The sequence below is a fragment of the Silurus meridionalis genome, chromosome 11 (assembly GCF_014805685.1).
Source record: "Silurus meridionalis isolate SWU-2019-XX chromosome 11, ASM1480568v1, whole genome shotgun sequence".
Classification (NCBI taxonomy): domain Eukaryota; kingdom Metazoa; phylum Chordata; class Actinopteri; order Siluriformes; family Siluridae; genus Silurus; species Silurus meridionalis.
The window spans coordinates 11,395,187-11,418,711 of NC_060894.1; the positions used below are offsets into that span (position 1 = coordinate 11,395,187).

General features: G+C 38.3%; 1 protein-coding gene across 1 annotated transcript; it reads left to right on the forward strand.

Moving 5' to 3' along the window:
- Positions 1-2,000: 2,000 nt before the first annotated feature.
- Positions 2,001-23,058, forward strand: naa25 (N-alpha-acetyltransferase 25, NatB auxiliary subunit). The gene is made up of 24 exons (XM_046861556.1): positions 2,001-2,152; positions 5,897-5,982; positions 7,152-7,290; positions 9,749-9,867; positions 10,051-10,125; positions 10,201-10,308; positions 10,399-10,477; positions 10,577-10,688; positions 12,497-12,586; positions 12,904-13,076; positions 13,805-13,917; positions 14,108-14,315; positions 14,920-15,009; positions 17,482-17,662; positions 17,755-17,854; positions 17,942-18,093; positions 18,538-18,663; positions 18,833-19,076; positions 21,523-21,652; positions 21,787-21,852; positions 21,933-22,030; positions 22,131-22,241; positions 22,337-22,483; positions 22,606-23,058. Exons 1-24 carry the CDS (start codon positions 2,095-2,097, stop codon positions 22,726-22,728), a joined length of 2,928 nt encoding a protein of 975 aa, XP_046717512.1. The 5' UTR covers positions 2,001-2,094; the 3' UTR covers positions 22,729-23,058.
- The last annotated feature ends 467 nt before the right edge of the window (positions 23,059-23,525 follow it).

Genomic DNA, 23,525 nt, shown 5'->3' on the forward strand with positions numbered 1-23,525 from the left:
TACACATGGCGCTTCTCCACCTTCTGCTTGAGGATGCCCATCATGCTGAATAGGGTTCAGATCTGGAGACATACTTGGCTACTCCATCACATTCACCTTCCTCAGCAAGGCAGTTGTCATCTTAGCGGTGTGTTATTGGAGTTGTTATTATGTTGGAAAACTGATGTTTGGCCCAGTTTCTGAAGGGAGGGCATCATGTTCTAATTTAGTATGTCAGAGTACATGTTGGAATCCATGTTTCCCACAAAGAACTGCAGCTCCCCAGTACCAGCAGCACTCATGCAGCCGCAGACCATGGTGCTTCTCACCAGGGTGTCACCACACATGCTGGACATCATCTGAATCATCTTAGTCTCATCAGACCACAGGACATGGTTTCAGTAATTCATGCTCATGGACAGGTTTTTTTCAGCAAACTGCTGGCTTTCTTGTGGGACGAAGGCCATGCAAACCGACTTGTTGCAGTGTGCGGCGTATAATCTGGGCACTGAAAAGCGGACCTTCCACTTCTGCAATCTCTAAAGCAATGCTGGCAGCACTCATGCATCTGTTTTTTTAAGCAGCTTGAGCAGACCCTGGCCACTGTACTGTAACTCAGTTTCAGGGTGTTACTTATGATCTTATAGCTCTGGTCATCTTTGTGGAGAGCAACAATTCTAATTCTCAAATCTTCAAAGATTCTTTATTATGTGGTGCATGTTGAACATTCAGTGGTCAGTATAAAAGAGTTTTACTCAAAACGCCACATTTTAACTGCTCTAATACAAGATAAACAAATGTGTGTGGTTCTGTCAAGCAGACAGAAACATGAATATGATGAATAGGACAAAGTTTACTTAGGGTGTACTCACTTTTGTTGACAGTTATTTAGACAATATTGGCTGTATGTTAAGTTATATTCAGAGGACAGTAAATCTGTACTGCTATACAAGCTGCACATTGACTAAAATATATCCAAGTTTCAGTTCTATAGTCCACTGAGAAGATTTACTAAAATAGTTGCTGAAATGTGAGGGATGTACACATTTTTGTTAAATTTTCTAGGCTTCTTCACTGTCCCAACTTTTTTATGCCACATTGCCTGCTGTCAAATTAAAAATTGTCTCTGTTTTGTTCTTAAAATGGTACATTTACTCAGATTAAACATTTGATATGTTTTCTCTGTTCTGTAGTATATAGTGCATATATGCTGTTATTTTTTAAAGGACAGTAAATCTATACTGTTATACAAGCTGCACATTGACTACTCTAAAATATATCCAAGTTTAATTTGTATAGTCTTGTCCTTTTAGAAGAAATAGTAAAATAGTTGCTGAAATGTGAGGGATGTACGCATTTTGTGAGATTCTGTATATACTTTATATACTATTTATATTTTTGTGTACTTTTAGTGCAAATCTAGGGCAAATACATTTCATACAAATAAGACGTGTTTACAGTTATATTCTACACTGTTTCCAGTGTTACCTTCTCTTTGAAACTATTTTTGTTTAAATTTTCTTCTTTGGTGCAAGACAAGTGCAGATTACACTTTTTAGTTTCAGGGAATAACAACAGAAATAATAACAACCATCAATATCATTAGAAATATATATATATATATATATGGTTTTTTGTTGTGGGTAATTGTAGAATGATTATACATTGTACAATGATTTTAATAAATGGATGTTTCCTGTCAGTTTTATGTATCTGAATAAAATCATAATGCGCTATTAGGTGGTATTTGTCAAAGAAAACAACATATGCATGAAAAATTAGGAGTATTACTAATTACTATTGAGAATTACACAGTGCGGCCAAAAGTATGTGGACACCTGCTTAGTCACAGTTATACGACCTTGTTGAATATCCTGTTCCAGATTTAATGCTCTCTTTGTTGTTACGATAACTTACACTCATCTATGAAGTCTTGCCAGCTGGTTTTTTTTTTTTTTTTTGGAGATTTGAACTGATTTGGCTACAAATGGAAGTGAAATATTATGAAATGTTGCAGTAATGAGATTTCTTGGCCAGAGAGCATGGGCTCTCCTCTTTCCTTTCCGGAGCGTAACTTAGTGCGCATGCGCCGTATTAATCCTGCTAACCTCCAACATGGCGGCGAGGGGCCATGTGCAAGACCCTAACGACAGGAGATTGAGACCCATTTACGGTACGAATTCGTTACTGTACGAGTAACCGGGCGCCGTTAGTGAGTGTTGTTTTTTGTGTGTGGACGCAGAGCGGCGGAGAATTGGGTGTATTTAAGGTTGGTTTGTGAGGTGTGGAAGCCGGTAAGGCCCCTCACAACTCCGGCCGCGGACTCGCTTATAGCCTCCGCTTCCCAATGACAGCGCGCTCCGGCGCACATTTCTACCGGTTTCCTAACAGCTAACGTGTTTCCTTTTGAATGATTTATTGATGGTGAAGAATGATGCCTGCTTGTTATATCGACTTTGAGAGTATTAGAGCTGCAATGCAGTTTGTTCATTTAAGCTAAGTAACGTTAGCTTCGCTAGCTAGTTATGGGATGTCAGGTGAACTAGCCGTGTTAGCGAGCTAGCTGTGACTTCACTGCTTTATTAGCGCTGTAGTTTTGAATCGGATTGTGCAAGTCCGACTCGGTTGGTTACAGAGCGTTTGGTGAGTTTTTATTAGGAACATTAAATAAAATTGTCCTTTCCACTGGTTTAGTGCATCATGACAATTCTAACGACGAGCTCCCATGACGCTTTCTATACCTCACACAAGCTGAGTTTCTCGCGTGTTTCATTCAAATGTGGTGAAAACTGGAGAGGTCATGAGCTGCTGACTGAATGAAACCATAGGGGTGTGTGTGTGTGTGTGTGTGTGTGTTTGTGTGTGTGTGTCTATAATAAATAAAATATGGGTTCTCATTTCAAGTTGCATCATTTCCAGTACTGAAATTCATTTGCAAACTCATTTGACAGTAAAAGACAGGCTGCATTGCTGTATGTCTGCTCCCATGTCCATTTTTTCCTCACTTTTATTTTTTCATGTTGACTAATTATAGACTGTACTTCTTTTAGACGTACCCCCCTCTCTCTCTCTCTCTCTCTCATATCAGCATGTCAATGAAGCAGTCTGCCCCAGCTGATAGAAATAGTTTATATCCAGTAATAGTTACATTTCATGCTATGGAAGATCTGGGAGACGTGTTCGTTCCTGCTATCGCTTGCCTTATAGCAGCTGCAAACATCTTTTTTTTTTCTCCTCAGGTTTGCAATTATTGAAGTTCGAAGATTAGTGTTAATTAGTGTTAGCATTAATGTTAACATTTCCTGATGGGGAAATTTCATGTCTGTGATCCTTTATTTGTCATTAAATAATGTCAATAGTTTTGCAAATTAGGTTTTGTTATAGAAATAATATATAATTGCCAATAATTAACATGAGGCAGATAGTTACCTTATAAAATGAGTGAGTCTATGGGTTTGAGCAATGGGCTTCATTGACACCAGAGTGCTCCTATAATTTCCAGATGCTGCTTACTATTTTTCATGAGCATAAAGGATAGTAGAGCATCCTCAGGAGAAGAAATCTAGTATATTGTGGTTCAAGATATTTCTTGAGGAGAGGGAGGATTGTTTAAAATATTTTCAGTGCTTATTATACAATTTATAATGCAGCTTTGACTGTATTGTTCAATACTCAGAAATAAGAGTTGTATTGAACATTGTGTTATGATGAGTGGTGTAGTTACACCCCTCCTGGGTTAGAAAAAGTGCTTTACTTGTAGGCAGTTCTATTAGAGATGTGTTAGGATGTGATGGCATTAGGGCTGACTGAAGCTGGAATATGAGGTTACCTTTAGATTTGGACAAATGTAGATGTATAGACAGCTGTCCTTGTATTGCAAGGAATGTATTGGAGGAATGCAAAGCAGAAAACCTTCCAGATGAGGTATGGGGAAAAAATGCTGATGGCATTTTAAATTGTATAAAATATCATTACAATTACTCTACACTTTTTTCTAATAAATAAAAAAAAAAAAAAAAGGGACTAGTTGTCACCTGGATTTTACTGCTGTTTGTATATTAGACATGTAAATAACTAGGTAAGCAATATCTTATTGAAAACAGCTAAAGTATTATTGTAATGACCATTAATATATGTAGTATAGAACCAAAGTACTGTGTCTAAAGTGTATTAAGTAAAGGAGTCTGTAGATATTAAGAACAATGACTGTTCAATGCAGCATTTTGTTAAATGATTTCTGACCGTGCTTGCTGTAATAATTATTTTAACCAGAACTAAGGGTGACTCAGTGAGTAGCATTGCTGCCTCACATCTCCCAGGCTTCCGGTTCTATCCTGAGCTCAGGTTACTGCACGTGACTTTCTGTGCCCCCATGTGTTTTTAGATCCATTAGTATGTTTTTTTGTATGTTTGTTCATACAAGTACATATAATTTAATACTCTTTAATACTGAAACTGAAATGAGTAACCTGATTAGTATTAATTGAAATCATAGCACATTTCCAGTAGCTATGTTTAATTATGCTTCTAACTGTTTTCTTTTTCGTGTTTGTAGATGTATTTTTTATTTATTTAAGTTTCTCAGGATGAGACTCGCTTCTATGCAGGTGTAAGTGTATTTCATTGTTTTCATTAAACTGAAATGCCTCAATTTCTGCGAACAGTAGAGGCTGATGGCCAAGAACTATATACTGAGTAAGAATTATTTTACTCACCCGAGTTGGCTGGCATTTTTCTGTATGTGTGTATTCACATTCAGCTTGATGCCACTGGTGAAAGCTTGTCTAGACAAGTAATTTGCTACGTTTGTAAACCTATTAAACCATTTTGTCGTAGAGACTGCTTTTGACATAAGTGGTTACCTAGAAGCAAAGGAAAAGGCCCACTTGGTGATATGTCTTTGTCCTCTGTGTCATGCAGTTACTTTTGGAAGCCAGCTGTCATGATAAGCGGCCTTGTACATTCTTTTTGTGTAACCATGCACTGATCTCTCATGCAAAACTTTACAGCACATACTCTCGGGCAGGAGTGGTTTGTGTCACTGTCCAGTCAGGTTTATAGGATCAGAAATATGTGAAATATGAAATATGTGTAAAAATAGTTTTTGTTCAAAATGTAAAGTATTTAAAATACAATTCCAGTTTCTTTCCATCTTATTTTTTTCACTTTGAATGAATTAGTTTTGTGGTAGGTTTCTCTTGAACAACCTGAATGTAAAATAACTGATCAACCATCAGCACATAATCACTGAAATCTTTCTTCTTTTTCTGATTGCAAAACAGCCATAGTCCACCCCACCCTGCCCTGCACCATGTTCTACTAGATTGTCTGTAATCTCTAAACATGTTGCTTTAGTTTGTTTTCTATTATCATGGGCACAAATAACTCCAGTAATTTTGTGGGGGGTTTTTTTAAGAGAAGCGCACCGAATGTAATTCTCTTTTACTTCCAGGTTAGGATTGTTGGATTGGAAATGTGCGCTTTAGGGCAATGTTCATATTTGGTATTGTTGAGACTTTTAGAGAGATTTATTAGCTTGTTTTTTCTTTTCTTAGTTGAACCTTGTGGTAGATCACCTATAAAAAGCACTTGATCAATTGTAGCTTAGCAACTGTGACTGGGCATGTCTGATTCTGCCAAGCTTTGTTTAAAGTAGGACCACATCTTTGTTAATGTGGTACTAGCAAATCAAATATCCCGAAGGTTTACTAAACTAGTTAAACCCATTAGATGTGTGTAGGCTGAGGAGGAACAGTGTTGCAGTGGATCTGTATAACATATTCTCTGGTACAAGTTTTTAGAATTGCCCACTTCATTCTAAAGTTTGCAGGACTTCAAAGTTGTGATTCAAGTTAAGCATTTTTTTCTCTTTCTCATGCTCTATTTTTCACTTTCCTCACTTTCTTTTTCTCTCTAGATTATCTTGATAATGGTAATAACAAGATGGCGATACAGCAGGCTGACAAGCTGCTAAAGAAGCACAGGGATCTTCACTGTGCCAAAGTGAGTAACATCTATTAAAGATAAGTATCACAGACATCCAGTGTGCATAAAAAAGCTCTTTACTTCCTCTGTGCATAAGGCAATGCAGATACAGGTCAAGGTTGGGTGGTTGATGGATTTTCACACACAACAGTCTGTAGTGTTGTATATGGAATGGTACAAAATCTGAAGCTGGAACTCCTTGTCAGTGGGAGTGGCTGATCAGAGGAAAATCACCAGACTAGTTTGAGCTTATAGGAAATCTATACATCTGTGGTCATGATAATACTTATTAGATAATACTTGTTAACTAATTTTAACTCCCAACTTTTCAGCTTTGATGAGTCTGTGTTAACAAGGTGTTTCCAACCCACAGAACTTTCTTTCAAAAGATCACACATGGCCTGTATCTGAACTGTGTTGCACTAATGCCACATGTTTGGCTGATTTTAGATAACTGCATGAATGTACTGGTGTTCCTAATCAATTCAGGAATAGTTTTATTTGTAATTTAGTTTTATTTGTATAGCGCTTTTAACAATGGACATGGTCCCAAAACAGCGGAAAGAAACTGCCTCAGAGATTGAGTTGAGTTAAAACAGTGATCTGTGAAAGGCTAAATAGCAATTTTATTTTAATTTTTTTTTTGCAAATTTCCAAGTGTCTTGCACTGAGGAAAGGCTTTGGTCTAGCCACTCTGCCATAAAGCCCAGATTATTGTTACATTGATTGTTGATCATCTGCAAGTTTATTTTTTTTTTCTTTCTTCAAAATTGACACTGAATATCTGGGGCTTGATCAGACAATCAAGTTCTTGGTTACTTCTCTTTCCCTGACTCTGCTCCCCTGACTGCTCAGTTAAACCAGACAGCTAGCTCTAGCAATAGTCCTGGTTTTTGCAAACTTCTATTGTTGTTAAACTTATGAAAGCCACTTTGCCAAGAGGAACTTTCAATGCAGAGCAGTTTGAAAGTATGCTGATAAGCGAGCTAACTCTTAGCTTCAACCCTCTATGGGTGATAGCTGTTGAATGATTGGAAGAACTTGGAGATTGTTAATTGTGTGTAAGTGAATTTCTTGACAGTAATGTGACTACTGTGACTGTAATAAATGTAGTGTCTGGGTGTATTTCGAATAATGTTAAAAGCAAAATGTATTTCTTTATTAATGTTTTTCTATTGATGCTGTAGGTTCTAAAGGCTATTGGTCTGCAGCGAACAGGGAAGCAGGATGAAGCCTTCACTTTGGCTCAAGAGGTTGCCAGTCTGGAGCCCACTGATGACAACTCACTTCAGGCCCTCACTATTCTCTACAGAGAGATGCATCGGCGTGAGTAACCTACAGCAAAGTTCAGGATTAGTCAATGCTAGTGCTCTGTAATGGGAACAAAATCATGTCTTGTTCTGGTGTTACTACAGTATTTATAGTGGATATGTTTAAAAAGCAAATAACAGCTCTCTTTCTAACATTCAGTATCTCAATCACTATTTTTTACAAATCTAGATAGGCATGAAAAAGTCAATCAATCATCAATGTGGAAAGGTATATACAGGTGTTACAGCAACATATGTTTCCATCCAGAAAGCTTATTTTAAAATGTTTTTTAATTTTAGGCCTTGCATATTTCAGGGTAACAATGCTGAACTACATACTGCATCTTCTAGATCATAGCTTTATAGAAGAAGAATGTGGGTGCTGAACTCTCCTTTAGCAGTCCAGACACGTCGCCATTTAAAAACATTTGGCACGTCATGAAACCAGACAAAAAAGACCCAGCTAGAATCCTATATCAGTCCCACATGGGACAACATTCCTCACCCAAAACTCTAGCAACTTGTCTCCTCAGTTCTCAGATGTATACAGACAGTTGTTAAAAGAGGTGGGGATGCTGTACAGTGATAAACATGACCCTCTCCAAACCTTTTTGAGATGTGCTGCAGTAGTCAAAATTACTGTTTTTTCAGTTGTATATTTCCTAAGTTAAACATTTAATTTTTGTTCTATTGTGAATCAAAAATGGGTTGGAAATTCATATAGCATTGCATTCTGTTTTTTGTACACCTGGCACCTGTTAGTGGGTTGGATATAGTAGGCAGCAAGTGAACATTTTGTCCTCAAAGTTGATGTTAGAAGAAAAAAAAAACGGCTAATGTAAGAATTTGACACGGGCCAAATTGTGATGGCTAGACGACTGGGTCAAAGCATCTCCCAAGCTCTTGCGTTGTTTCTATCAAAAATAGTCCACTAAAGGTACAGTGGTGAACTGGCGACATGGCCATGGGAGGCAAAGGCTCATTGATGCACGTGGGGAGCGAAGGCTGGCCCGTGTGTTTCCGATCCAACAGACAAGCTCTTGTAGCTCAAATTGCTGGAAAAATTAATGCTGTTAATGCTTGACGTGTCTGTCCGCTTTTTGCTGCCAAAATAGTACTCACAATATTAGGCAGGTGGTCATAATATTATGCCTAATCAGTGTAGCCTTAGAAATCAGCAGGTTTTGGTTAGAATAGACAATAAGATAGCATTAGCATTCATAAATCGGCAAGGAGGTGTGTGATCAAGCCTGCTGCACAGGTTAGCAAAGAGCTTAACGCTATGAAACAGCATTAACTTGCTGTCAATGCATGCAATCCACAGTCCAGGTCTTATGGCCAGCAGGGAAGACTTGCTGTCTAGGGGGACCTCTTAAAGGGGGAATTGAGTATACACCATGGATGGAACTCCTGGTGTGGCAGATATACGGGCAGGCAGCCATAGATCTAGTGGCATTATGGGAAATGCTCATTGTCCTTTGTTCTTTTGCATAGTTGAGTATGGATTTTGCACAGTTGAGTCACTAGAGTGACTCAATTTGCTACTGTATCCTTTCTACCCCCCTGGGCCTATTCAGGCCAATGCTACAAAGAGTTTGGGAGAAGAGCCACAGGATGTTTTTGATATCCCCATATTGGCTGGATAGACTATGGGTCATGGAGTTGGTCCAACTGTACTCTACTACCACCCTTGACAGCTACGAGTGCACAGAGATCTCTTCTCGCAAGCTTGGGGGCAATATTTCACATCTATCAGAATCAAGTTCTTGGAACTGGCTTGTGAGAGGCTGAATGTGCCCTCAAAGCCCTGTTTGCCCTATAGGGAACATTTTAAAGTTAAATCTCTTGAGAGTTTTGTTGCCTGCTCTAACTACTAGTCATTTATAAGCTATATCAGCTGGATGCCTTTTGCCCTGGGAGGTGACAGGGTATCACTTAAAACAAACCTGGCTTTTTGCGATTCTTCTGGTTCAAGCTGAACGGTGACTCTATAGGCTAAGGACAAGCGGCTGCACTGCTTATGCCCAGATTGCTCTTTGCAAACAACAGCTTTTTATTTCCTGGGCAAACGATTGTATCCTGTTACACCAGTGTAAATCTGCAGCCTCAGGAGGTTTACAAGCCCACTCCTGCAAGAACATGGCTGCATCGTGGGCACTTTTTTTTTTTTTTTTGGGGGGTATATCTATCTGGAAAATGTGCTGCAGTGAGATTTTATAGACTCAAGACTAAGCCCATGGTATAACTGATGCTTCCACAATCAGTCAAGCCTGAGGCCAACTCATAGTTAGATAGCTCACTTTATGTTCTTAGAGAACCAAGGGTATAATAGTAACCGCTCATCTAAATCTTTTGCTGTCTGCATAAAATCGTACCTATTTTTTTTTTCTATTTTCTTTTTTTTTTTTTTTTTTTTTAAACAAAAAGCACTGTTTTAGTGTCACTATAAAATGCCTACTTTCTCTGTCTTACAGCGGAGTTAGTGACCAAGTTGTATGAAGCAGCAGTCCGGAAGGTTCCTACAAGTGAAGAGTACCACTCGCATCTCTTCATGGCATATGCACGTGTTGGGGAGTACAAGAAAATGCAACAGGTGCTGCTATGTTATTTTATGTTCATTTATTTTTATAGTATTTTATAATATAGTATTTTTAGTTTTTTGCTATCTTTGGGTTATGCTGTGTTTTTTTTCTTTTTTAATCCCTGTATTTGAGTTGATCTCATCTCTATAATCTTTCTCTCACCTGGTTTTGCTTCTTTGTGTCTTTTAAAACAGGCTGGAATGGCTCTTTATAAGATTGTTCCCAAAAACCCATATTACTTCTGGTCGGTTATGAGTCTAGTGATGCAGGTATGTGCATTAATAGCACAGAAATCTCATTATGTATGCAGGTGGAGAATTTCATTTGCTCTAACGTTGTTTTAGGCTATTTCAGCCCAGGACAAGAAGCTCTCCCACACAATGTTTCTGCCGCTCGCTGAGCGCATGGTAGAGAAGATGGTGAAAGAGGAGAAGATTGAAGCTGAGGCAGAGGTAAGATCAAGCTTCCTTTTCTATCTGGGCTTGTGCTTGTCTTTATTTTTATGTTGAGGTTTAATGCGAGTTGGGTAACATCTCTTTTAGGTGCAGTTGTACTTTATGATCTTGGAGCGCCTCGGGAAGTACGATGAGGCGCTCAATGTGGTGCGAGGGCAGCTTGGAGGTGAGGATGGATTCATAAAATATGGGTAACTGCTGTTATAATTTCATCATCAGATTAAGACTGAACTGATTGAGTTATATGTTTGTGTCTTTCACTCAGAGAAGCTCACCAGTGAGCTGCAGAGCCGGGAAAACAAGTGCATGCTGCTGTACCTCCAGCTTAAGCATTGGCCTGAGTGCAATGCCCTGTCACGCAAACTGCTCCTCAAAAAGTAAGACAAATTCTCTGAACGAGTCTTTTATACAGTTGCTTTCATTTAAATGAATGAATAGATCACTGTAAAAATGACATCAAAGTTTATTTTCCTCACAGTCATCTATTATATGTATAGCAACTCTTTTACCTAGCCATCTTAAGGGATAAAACAGCTTATATTTTGAAAAGTTACAATTGCAGTAGCTTCCCTAACACTGTATTACAGATCAGTGGTTGGCTCTGGCCCATGAATTAAGAAGCAGCCAGGTGGTGCTATTCAAATGCTCATTAGCGAATGTGACCACCTTTATAAATGTGCAGGTTTTGCTTATTTGTCTTATTCACAAGTAAGAAACATTCGAGAAAGGTATCAGTCTTCCCAGGAGTGGACATCGCAGTATATTCACCCAGACTATACAGGCCCTAGTTTGATGGGAAAGTTCATGACAGTGCAATAAGAATAAGACTGAACAAGTATGGTTTGTTTGGAAGGGTGTGCAAGGAAATTTTTTCTCTAAAAAAAACACTGCAGCATGGTTTAGGTTTGCATCCAACAAACCACAAAGCTTGGCTGCTTTTTTGTCATGCAGCAGGACAATGATTCCAAGCACACCAACAAAATAATTTTTTTTTTAATGGTTGAAAAAGAACAGGTTTAAAGTGTGGCAGCAGCTCAGCCTGACTGAAAATCGTTGAGAGATCAGTGACTGTACGACTGTACAGCAGCATGCACCTGTAATCCTCAATGAGATTAAGCAATGTTATAAAGGAGTGAACCAAAATTCCTCCAAAATGAATGAACAAACATTGTCATACAGAAAATTATTACTTCAGTTTATTGCCGATAAGTTGGCTTTAAAAACAACTAAATAATAAGGTGTATTTATGGTTTTATTTGCCTTTGTTTTGTGAAATAAAGAATGACATGGTGTAATATGTCATGCTGTTCATCTTAGGTCATATTTTCTCGATTTTAAGACTCTCTTAGGACCACATATGTCCTGATATATTAAACAATAGAATTCATAGATGGTTTACTTTCTTTTTACATGACTGTAGGCTAGACTGAACTTTGCTAAGTGAACTAGGTGTACATAGAAATTGGCTTTTCAGACTTTATATCGTGTGTCATTACTAGAGTTTAGATTGAAATATAATTGGAAGTAAGCTGATAAATCATGGTGGAAGTACATGTTTGTGTAACTCTAGGATATTATAACCTAGGTAGTGCATCTAAGTAGAGGAGGGGAAGTCATTTGGGACTGGGCTTAACAGCATGCTGCCAGGGCTCAATTAAGAAAATATCTTTTGATATAGAAACTAATGTAATGAATTTTGTACTTTCATAAAGATTGTTCTTTGTTGTGCAATAGTAATTTTGTAATTTGCTTTAAGAAGAAAAATGGGTGTATTAATGAAAAAAAAAAAAAGTAATCCAACATCTTTTACATCCAGTTAAAGAGAAAATGGTCTTAATTGATAGGATTGCATTTCATAATGTTGATCGACAAACAACTTTAGGTTTTCAGATGTCCCGTTTCATGTAAGCCGTTTTTTGTCAACAATCTGTCCTTTTCTCATCAGTTACTCTACATTTGTTGCACTGTGTCCTGCTGACTGACTGACACACACACACACGCACACGCACACCCTTAAGTGCATTGAAATCACCAGAAAGGGTGTGGCCTATACTTTCGATCCACTGCACCAGGGGAAATTGGTTACTGAGGTTGAATAAATTAATTGAAGCAGATTGGAATCATGCCAGAGGATGACATGTTATTGACTAATCTTTTTTTAAATTTTTTAATTTAAACTATTTAGCCCTGATGACTGGCAGTTCTACTTGTCGTACTTTGACTCTTTATTCTACCTTATTGACCAGAACTGGACACCTCCAGAGGAAGGGGAGCAGTAAGTACCTTATATATTGCACTTGAGTATGTAGCGTTGTAATATGTAGGCTGGTTCACTAGATTTGTATCTGATTGTACTTATAGTAGAGTATTTGGTTATGGGGGCAATGCATGTGTTGCCTATACAGCCTATAAAGCAGGCATATACATTTGAGTAATATATATATATATATATATATATATATATATATATGTGTTAATATTTACTGACCTATTTAGGACCAACCACGCTGTCATTAGCACAGAATCTGCTCAATGATGCCTTAATGCTTTAGTGTGTCCTCTTTGATATTCTTTATGGTTCTTTTTCGGTAGTTGTATAGAGGGTGAAGTGCACTCTTCCGTGGTCCAAGCCATCAGTTTCGTGGAGGAACGGCTAGCAGCAGAGGACGTAAAGGATTCCCGGCCACTCAGGGGCCCTTACCTTGCTCGTCTGGAGCTCATACAACGTCTCCGTCGGAGAAGCTGCTTAGAGGAAAAGCAGCTTGGTAAATTAACATTGTGGCACAGTATATTTGTTTTATAACTCGGGTATTGCTAATAAGCCAGCAATAATCTTGAAAAACATGTTGTTTGCACTCTTGCAGCATATTTGTAGGTCTTTGGCTGTTATTTGCATAACTTTTCTGTCTGTCATGTAGCTGTAACCTATTTTTTTAAGCAAAATATTATGAAATGTTTAGCACAGATTTATTATGATCTGGTGAGAATCAAAAATCTAGACTGCATAATATAGTTCATTCTTTGGAGGAGGAATTCCTATTAAATGTGTTAAATTAAGTTTTTCTCACTTTTGACGCACGTATCTTCAGTGTGCGCAATTCAGAGCAAATAGTCAACCTAAATAGTGTAAATGTTAAGCAGAAAATAAAGAGGCACAGTCTCAAATGTTTTACCCTCAAACTTACCCTTGTGCTGCTGTTAATAAGTGAGACATTTGAATTGGGTGCTGACATGCTGATAAGATGCTTAAACAGAAAACCTTTATTTTTATATATATATATATATATATATAAAATCTGAGCTTATAATACTTTATGGTCTATTATAAACACATATATAATTAAAAAGTTGTACATGTTTTGTTTGATGTGACTTATGATTAAATGTGTGAAGCATGCTGAGATGTTTTAGTGAATGTTTAATCTTGCTAGAGTAATTTAATTATTTGTAGAAATAGGCTTTTCATTTTTTTTCCATGCGATACTTTTAACAGGTGAGCCGTTAGAGCTGATGTTTCAGTACTTTGTAAAGTTTGGAGACAAGCCATGTTGCATCACGGATCTAAAGGTTTTTCTGGACCTTATCATACAGGACCAACGTGTCCAGGTAATTCCAGGTTATGAGGTGCAATACGACCCTTTAAGTTGCCTTGTTTATCATACATGATGCCCTTTTGCTTTGCTATCAGAGATGACATACTGGTGTAAAATGCAGTTAAAGGCTCACAAAGCTGGCTCAGAGCAGTTAATGAGCCCCCCCAGTGGGTTGTATTGTAATTGTTCTATGTATGGCTCAGTTCATTAACAGGCTGACTGAGGCGGTGCCTCTTGTGGCTGCCGGTGAGGCTGACACGGCCCTACCGGGAGACACCCGCTCACTGCAGAGGCACCTGTGTGTAACACAACTCAGCCGCTCTCTAGGCCTGCAGCACGCGCTCAGTCCCGATGGCAAATTGGCCCTCATCCATGAGCTCAAGCATCACTACCGACATGGCTTACAGTTTGGTAAGCTCTTGCTTAAAAGTGAATTGTTCGTCCCAAACATGGTTTAGGTTCAGACAAAGTTCATGAGCTTTCTTGATTTTCATATCTTGTTTAAGTTGTAATCTCTTAATGCTATGGATGATTATTGTTCCTTTAGTTTATTAAACTCTCAAGATCCATCATTGGCAGACCTGCATTCCTCACTATTACGGTTCTATACGTTTCCATTTAGTTCCATGAGTAACACACAAAACATTGATTTAATTATAAAACTAACTATACTGAAATGATATAGAATTTAATCGTCATATACTTTCTGTAGTGATGTTTATAATTTTTAGTGCTGATCTTCATAAGTCGAGTGATTGTTCAAAAAGATCTCAGGGACTGAACATCACCAGAATGTCTGGCATTTTTCCTCTTTTTACAAAGTGTGAGTAAGAATAAAGCAAAAAGCCAGTCTGTCTGGGGGGGTTTCTGAGGACTGGTTTGAGAACAATAGTGTCATAGCTACAAATAAGTGTCCTATACTGTTTGTCTTATTGGATGCAAACTTCATTCTAAAATTAACCTGTAAATCACCATGTTTAAGTGGCTTGCTCTATTTCTCTCTCCCCATTCACAGGGAAGTCCTGTTTAAAAACAGAGCTGCAGTTCTCAGACATGTACTGCCTCATGACTGCTCACATCTATTTAGACCTGTGGATAGAGACTGGTAAGCTTAATTTTTCAACTCCCCTTTAACAGTTTCCAATGAGTCATAGATCATACGCAGGATCCACCAAACACTGTATAATCCCAAGAATATATAATTTAAGAAGTTTAATTTTAAAATCCTTCGCCACTGCTTTGGGACTCTGAAAATGACCTACCTAAACTTAAATGCTAACAGTTCTTGTCAAAAGTGGGCTACATACACAATTTAAATATCTTTGGAAAGAAGACACTTTGGGATTTACTGTGCATCATTCAGTTTATAATGCTAAAAACAATAGGTTATAGATAATGAATTGCCTTGAATATACATTCCCTGCATTGAACATTTTATTTCATATATAAATACATGAAATCAGTTTTGGAACAATCCAGAAAAGTACTGGGTTGAAAGCCACATGTCTCATGAGTTATTAGTTAAAATCTTATGAACATGTCATGAAAAATTAGATGCCTTCAAACATTTATCTGAGACTATGCCTGGTCTTTTTCTCCCTCCCCCTGTTTGAGACCCACCTGCTAGACTTAGGTGGCCATTTATACTCTATTCAAACAGTCTGCATTCAAATTAATGGCTGGCCGTTTAGGTTATTGTTATAGATGTCTGGCAATTGATATTGATTTGGCATTCATATTGATGGCCTGGTATCCAGTCGGACAAGCTATTGTTTTACAGTTATGGCCACTCTTACAGTCTGCATTCATATTAAAATCCAGCCATATAAATGGACAGGAGTATGCTCAACAATATACACACACACTTTTCAAACATTTATCTTATAAAAACAAATGGACAATAAAACGTATAACATTGTATAAAACTGTAAAAGGAGAAATATTTTAACTCAGAGAGGCAAAATAGACTATTTTCCATCCTCGTGCAGATCAACTGGTCCGTGTCATCATTCCGCTCAAGAACATTTTCCTCATTGCTGCTTTGTGCATCTACATCTCAAATAAAACAACTTTTTTTGACTGTCCGTTTATTTATTTTTTTGCTTTTTGCAAACAAAGCCCAGTTAGCACTAGCTGGAAAACAGTTGTTTGTGCAGAACCGAGAGCTGCTTTCCACTTCCTGCCAGGTCTGTGACAGTGCGCATAATCTTTGACCACTAAGAGCTTCTAAATAGAACTCGCCCACATGTGAAATAAAACCTCCCATATATTGTTAGAATCCTGCACACATTGGCTACATTGTCCATCAATGTTCCATAATGCTACTGGCTGTAAAAGGGTTTTTTTTCCTTCTTCTTTTGGGTGGTTTTCATTGTTTTGTAACACTATATTCACCACCAAGATGTTTTTTATACGAAAGTTATTCAGAAAAATATACAAACAATACACCCCAGAAGTACTACAATGTTAACTAAAGAATAACCATCTAAATTACAACACTATTGTTTCGTTAGACCAAAAATGCTTGTTGTTCAGTGGATCCTTATCTTTGAAATAGCCTGGCATTTGCAGAAGTGGATGCATTTGTGACTCGTTATTACAGTCATGGTGTAAGTACTGCATTTTTTTATGCATGTTGGTGTGTACTGCTTACACAAATTCAGCAAATACATTCGTTATACGGTTTCCATTGAAACAGTAATCTAAAATTTAGACCTTCAGAATGATATCTATTTTGTCATGGTTACTCTTGTCCCTTTTGATTTAATCTATTGTTAAAGCTTAACACCTGCAAACGATGGGCTATCGTACGCAATAGCGCGACGCTGAGGGCTAAGGGAAGGTTAATTCCAACTCTCTTGTACGAGTTTCCCATGAGTCATAGATACATACACAATTTAAATATCTTTGGAAAGAAGACTTACTGGGGTTTACTGTGCATCATTCGGAGTTTATAATGGTCATAAAAGCATGGTTAAAAGCCACATGTCTTATGAGTTTATAATTCTTATTTTATGAAGATATCTTGAAATATTTGATGCCCCCCATTGTAAGGAAATTAAAACATTGTTTCCCTGTCTAGTGTCATTAATGAAGAAGATGGGTTTTGGAAAACGCTTATGTATGGTCAATTTGTTTGAAACACTTTCAGGGTTGTGGAAATTTGTGAGACACTTTGCATGGTTAATATCTATATGATGAGTTGTAGCTTGCAAGAAAGTGTGTTATATGTTCATGTGGTCAAAAAGAAATGTGAAAAAAATAGCCCTCGTTTTTTAGTTTGCATTTAACTGTGGGTGAAGAACCTTTGGGACTAAAGGTGGACCTGAGCAATAAAAAATGTCTTGTGTTAACTGGATTAATGTGGACTAGGCATTAGAAAAGGGAGATGACAATTCGATATAACTGGACCTCCTAGACAGCTCTTCAGAATGCTTGTTGCTTTGTGAATTAAAATATCAAATTACATTTGAAGGATTTTATTCTGAATTATTATTATTATTATTATTATTTATTAATTTTTTTTAAGTATTGCAATTTGTTTCTGCTGTCTTATGTGATTTCCTGTGTGTTACAGGTGATGAGAACATGCTGTGGCAAAGTTTAGGTCTGCTGGAAGAAGGTCTGTCACACAGCCCCTCTAACGCACAGTTCAAGCTGTTGCTCCTGCTCCTCTACTGCCGTCTTGGAGCATTTGAGCCCGTAGTGGACCTTTACTCCAGTCTGGATGCCAAACACATTCAGCATGACACCATAGGGTGAGATACCACCTTATACAGTGTGGAATTCTGGTGAAATCAATTTAGCATCTCATGTTTTTCACTCAATTTTTACCTTTTTACTTTTACAGATACTTACTGACTCGCTATGCAGAGTCATTGGGCCAATTTGCTGCTGCTTCTCAGTCCTGTAACTTTTCCCTCAGGTTTTTCCATTCAAACCAGAAAGATGTAAGTTGTTTGTTCTGATAAGAAGATTATGAACATTACATGCTGTTGTCATTTTTCTGGTTTTAAACAAACTTTGTCTTATTGCAGACCTCAGAATACATTATTCAGGCATATAAGTATGGTGCATTTGAGAAGATCCCAGAGTTCATTGCATTTAGGAATAGACTGAACAACTCGTTGCACTTTGCCCAGGTGCGCACAGAGAGGATGTTGTTGGACCTCTTTCTAGAAGCAGACATGTGAGTCTAGTTTGTCAATAGAAAAAAATCCTCAGGTGTTTGCTCCACATGCTGTTTCACTTATCTTTTGAGAAAAATGTCAATGAAATAGCCAGCAGGTACTTCGAAATGTTTGTGGTACTATGTAAAGGCAATTAACATTTCTTGTAAAAGACCCATTGATCTCAAATCTGTACCTCCATATACAGCAACCTGGTTACTTATATAAATAAGTAACTAATATGGAAGCAAATATGATTTTACTGTTGTCTGGCATTAAAATCTACAAAGCAGTATTTTCAATACTCTTAATAATATTGACCCTTCACTTTAAGATTACATAAATGATGTAGGGTTATTAAAAGAGCATTATAAATACAGGAAATGTCTATTTGATCTGTGTATAGACAGATCAGTGATATATGTATATATATTAATCTGTGCCTTTTTGTATTTTCTATTCAGATCGTCCACTTTAGAGGAAAGCTTGAAGTCCATGTCTCTGTGTCCTGAAGAAGACGACATTCCATGGGACAACATAAGGGACAATCGAGATCTTACTGTCTTTGTGTGCTGGAACCCCAAAGACCGGTACAGTATAGCGATCTGCTGATGCTCACACGCACCGAATACTCATGCCCACAGATCACCTTCCTGTAATTCTTTCTTGATTTAATGCTTATAGAATGGTTTCTAGTCCCACATGTTATGATTCACATGAATGCAAGAGTTAGTAACTGTGACTGTATCTGACTTTAAGAGAGCTGAAAGAGGAGGACAAGCAGCGCTCCCTAGAAGAGGAACTGCTGTGGTTGAAGATCCGCTCTTTGACTCTGAGGCTAGTAGGCTGCATCTCTTCAATGTGCCATCCTCATTCACTGCACAACTCTGAGAAAACAGCCGAGAATGGTGTGTGTGCCAAACCTTCAACCCTGCAGCCATTGCTTTCACTGCTCGAGAATGCTCTTAGTCAGGCGGCTCAGTTTACTGACAAACACTCGGAGGTAAGCAGCACTGTGGCAGATATGCACATACACACACGCACCCAAGGCATGTATATAGTTTTGTTAGTGTTTTACAATATGTTAATTTTCCAGTCAAGTAACTAGCAAAAAGTTACCAGTGTTATATTTTTATGAAACTTTTTTTGCAGATTGGTGAACATCTGCTCATCATTACTCTGCCTCTCTAACATGCACTTCATACCAGATCAATTAATTTCAATTCATTTTTATTTGTATAGTGCATTTAACAAGGAACATTATCTCAGTGCAGCTTTAGATATGAGAGAGGTTATAATGTTCCTTCAGCTGCTTCTTTTTAGTAATGCTTACAGTATCTCACAAAAGTGAGTACACCCCTCAAAATTCAGCAACTATTTTATGACTCCGGACTACAGTTTGCAGTTGATCACCATCACTGCACATCTGAACATTGTTTAGCTGTAATAAATGGACATTCGGTGCCACCCAGATGAGGATGGGTTCCTTCTTGAGTCTGCTTTCTCTGAAGGTTTCTTCCTTAATGCCATCTCAGGGAGTTTTTCCTTGTCACAGTCGCCATCGACTAGCTCATTAGGGATAAACTTACACATAAAGAACAAACCTATTCGTTTTATTACCACATTATCTGTGTAAAGCTTCTTCTAGACAATCTCCATTGTTAAAAGTGCAATACAAATAAAAATGAATGTGCCAATGTGCAGCTTGTATAACAGTACAGATTTACTAACTCAACATATAGCCATTATTGTTGAAATAACTGTCAACAAAAGTGAACACATCAAAACTGTGTCAAAAGTGTCAATATTTTGTGTGAGCATCATTATCTACCAGTGCCTTAATCCCCTGGGCATGAAATTCATCAAAGCTGCACAGGTTGTTGCTGGGATCCTCTTCCACTACTCTGTAATGACATCACAGAGCTGTTGGATGTTAGATGCATGGTGCTTCTCGCCTTCCGTTTGATGATGCCCCACAGGTGCTCAATAGGGATCAAGTCTGCAGACATAATTGGCCACTCAATTACCATCACCTTCAGCTTCCTCAGCAAAGCAGTTGTCAGTTCCGGTGGTGTGTTTGTGGTCGTTATGTTGGAAAACTGCTGTTTGGCCCAGTTTTTGAAGGGAGGTGTCATGTTCTGCTTCAGGTTGTCAGTATATATTGGAATCCATGTTTCCCTAAATAAACTGCAGCTTCCCAGGGTGCCCACCATGCTTGATTGCACTGAGAAGCAGACCTTTCACTTCTGCAACTTCTAAGATGGCAGCACTCAATAATCTGCACAACACAAGAAATCAACTTCTTTAATTGACCCTTGCGAGGTCTGTTCTGAGTGGGACCCGTCTTAGAGCCCATCTCTGTATGACTCTGGCCACTGTACTGTAACTCAGTTTCACTGTGTTACTGATATTCTTATAGCCCTGGTCTTCTTTTTGGAGAGCAATAATTCTAATTCCTAAATCCTCAAAGATTCTTTAATATGAGGTGCATGTTGAACATTCAGTGGTCAGTATAAGAGAATTTTACTCAAAACCCCAAATTTTAACTGCTCTACTACAAGATGCACAAATTTGTTTGGTTCTGTCACACAGACAAAAACATGAATATGATGAATCGGACATGAGGCTCTGCATGGTTACATGATGTACAGCCGTTGTCACTTATGTTGTACTCACTTGTGTTGCCAGTTATTTTGACACTATTGGCTTTATTGAGTGTATTATTCAGAGGACAGTAAATCCATACAGCTATACAAGCTGCACATTGACTACTCTAAAATATATCCAAGTTGCAGTTCTATAGTCTATAGTCCATTGAGAAGAAATACTAATGGTTGCTGAAATGTGAGGGATGTACGCATTTTTGTAAAATTTTCTAGCCTTTCTCACTGTCCCAACTTTTTTATGCCACATTGCCTGCTGTCAAATAAATAATTGTCCCACACTAAAATGCATTGTTTAAAGATTTCTTTTCAATCCTTTCACTAAAACAAATGGGATATATCTGTTTCTGCACAGTGTATTGGCATGCTTTATTGCTCGCTTTAGCATGTATGACAAACTAGAACGGTGTTGTGTTGCAGCCTTGTCTTACTTTTGATGCTTTCTTTTAAGATCTGGCACAAGCAACATGTACAAAATTTACCAAAATTTCACACAACTTGTATAGAATCAAAAGTAGATTATTTTCTATTACAAGTGCTATCCTTGTCTCTGTCACTGCCAGAAATCCAATACAGTCGATCACAACACATGCTCAGTTCTGACGAGACAAACAAGAGCTTGTGTAGCTTTTACTAATAATAAAATTGTTCTTCTGGAATCTTTATTTCTTTAGATAAATGACTAGACTTACAAAAATGTTATGTTTATGATTGTGTAATTATGTACGTGTGAAACTTTTTGGCTTTTTTGACAACTTTTGGAATGTGTTTTTATTGCATTTACAGACGCAGTACCCTTTGATCGGTCCTCCTGCCACTCGGATGGCACAGGCTCTGGCCAGTGGGAGTTGCCAGTGCCAGTTCTCTGTCCTGCAGCTTCCCCTTCATCTACAGGAGCTTGAGGCCTCCGGTTTGGGTATGATCACATGATGCTAACACTCTGAACAACATAAAAGTGGTTGGTTGGGGCAAAACCTGGCTCGTGTGAAACACGCACAGAGGAGTGGCGTTAACTCTTGTCGTGTGTCTTTATTTTTCTCTTTGTTTCAGATCATTCAGCAGAGCTTCAGGCTCAAATATCAAACCTCTTCAAATCATTAACTGTACAGCTCCAAGGTTCTTTAGATTTTTTATATATTATGTCTATGATTTTCACAAAACTTGTTCCATAAAAGCTTGCTTTCCTTCTCTACTAGATATGCTAAATAAATGCAAAGGCAATTTGCTAGAAGTGAAAGATAATCGATGTAAGACGCAGCCTTCTCTGTTAGAAACCCTAGTCTTCTTTTTCGAGGTGAGACCTTTGATTAATAAGGACTTTACATTTTGCAATATGTGTATTATTACATTATACCTTGACCTTTTTTGTGTGTGTGTGTATTTTTCGGCACCAGACGATCTGCATTGTCCTTTGGGTGTCCAGTTACTGTGCTAACACACTGCGGCCGCTTAAGTCTAGCTTACAGAAGAAGAAGAAGAAGAAAAAAGATGCTAGTGCAGTAATGGTAATTGTGTTTTATAGTTTGGATAAGAAATGAATAAATGAATAAAAAATCAAGCTTTTATTTATTTTTTGTATTTCTTTCTATCGCTTTTTTAGCCTGTGGTGGTGTCTGGATTTCAGGAATTCACTAGCAGCCTGCAGGACATCCTTAGCCAGGCTTTAGATCATATCAAAGATCAGGAGAGCAGGTTCATAGCTCTGAAGCTGGAGAGTCTTTCTTTGGAGGGTCTCACACAGACCGAGGTCAGCAGCTTGGGGGATTTTAAGTTAGTTTTAGGATAAAATGGCTTGGTATTTGTGCTCAAGTTTTAATTCATTCAATTTCATTTTAATTTTGTAAATAAAGTATTTTTGTACTTGTGCAGGAGGAGCATGCCTTCACCAAGACTGTGATGGATAAAGTGCAGAGCAGCTACCAGCGCTCGCTGCAGGAAGTTGGGGAGCTGCTAAAGAAACGAAGCGACACCCTAAAATCCCTGAAGATTTGATCACCCCGCTGTCTCACACCTCTGTGTCTCTCATCCTCCAGGACGTTTTATTCGTTTTCCCTTGTCTTTGCTCTTTCTGACACCACCTCCCCATCCATAGGCACGCACAAACCCCCTTACCGCTTCAGCGACATCATCTGCATCACTCGGAGCCACCGATCAAGTGGAATTCCCCACCACATCACCCCTCACCCCTGTGTCCACCGAATGCTAGAGAGCTACGTAGGAAAACCAATAAGCAATCTTAGAGAAGAGCTGCTCTATAAATTATTGTACATAGTGTGAAAACTCACTCGAACTCAGAATTAAAGTGAACAGCTTTGTCCTTTTTTCCGTCGCTGTCTCATTTCTCTTTGTTGGTATCTAGCAGTCGATGCCCCTCTACCCACCGTCCCTATCAGCTGCTTTTCCTCTTCTGGAGACCATGCCAGAGCTCGACTCCAGTTTTCAGCAGATGAGTGGCTAAGCTGCTGTTGGTGCTTCAGTTTAAGTCCTGCTTATTGACGTAATGTATAGTGAATGTGTGTGTGTGTGTGTGTGAGAGAGAGAAAACATTGCATATTTGCTTCAGTCTGACCTTATGAGCAGCACAGAATGAATTTTGCTTTAAAGATTCGGTTCATTTGCAGTTTCAGGTTTATGAAACTGCATGGGGGGCTCGTGTAGGAAACCGTTGTGTGTGTGCGTGCACAAAACACTGCAAGATGTAGCTTTCCTGCGCGCAGTGGCGCTGACTTTGGGGTTTGTCTGTTAATTCACAAAAGCAGTGATCATTCAGAAATGTAAAAGGTCATAAG

What these genes read in the sequence shown, in the direction of transcription:
- naa25 (XM_046861556.1), top strand. Translation starts at nt 2,095, where the DNA reads ATGGCGGCGAGGGGCCATGTGCAAGACCCTAACGACAGGAGATTGAGA. An exon ending in CCGACATGGCTTACAGTTTG is followed by an intron (nt 14,316 to 14,919) that starts GTAAGCTCTTGC and finishes CCCCATTCACAG; the next exon opens with GGAAGTCCTGTTTAAAAACA. An exon ending in TTACTGACAAACACTCGGAG is followed by an intron (nt 19,077 to 21,522) that starts GTAAGCAGCACT and finishes TTGCATTTACAG; the next exon opens with ACGCAGTACCCTTTGATCGG.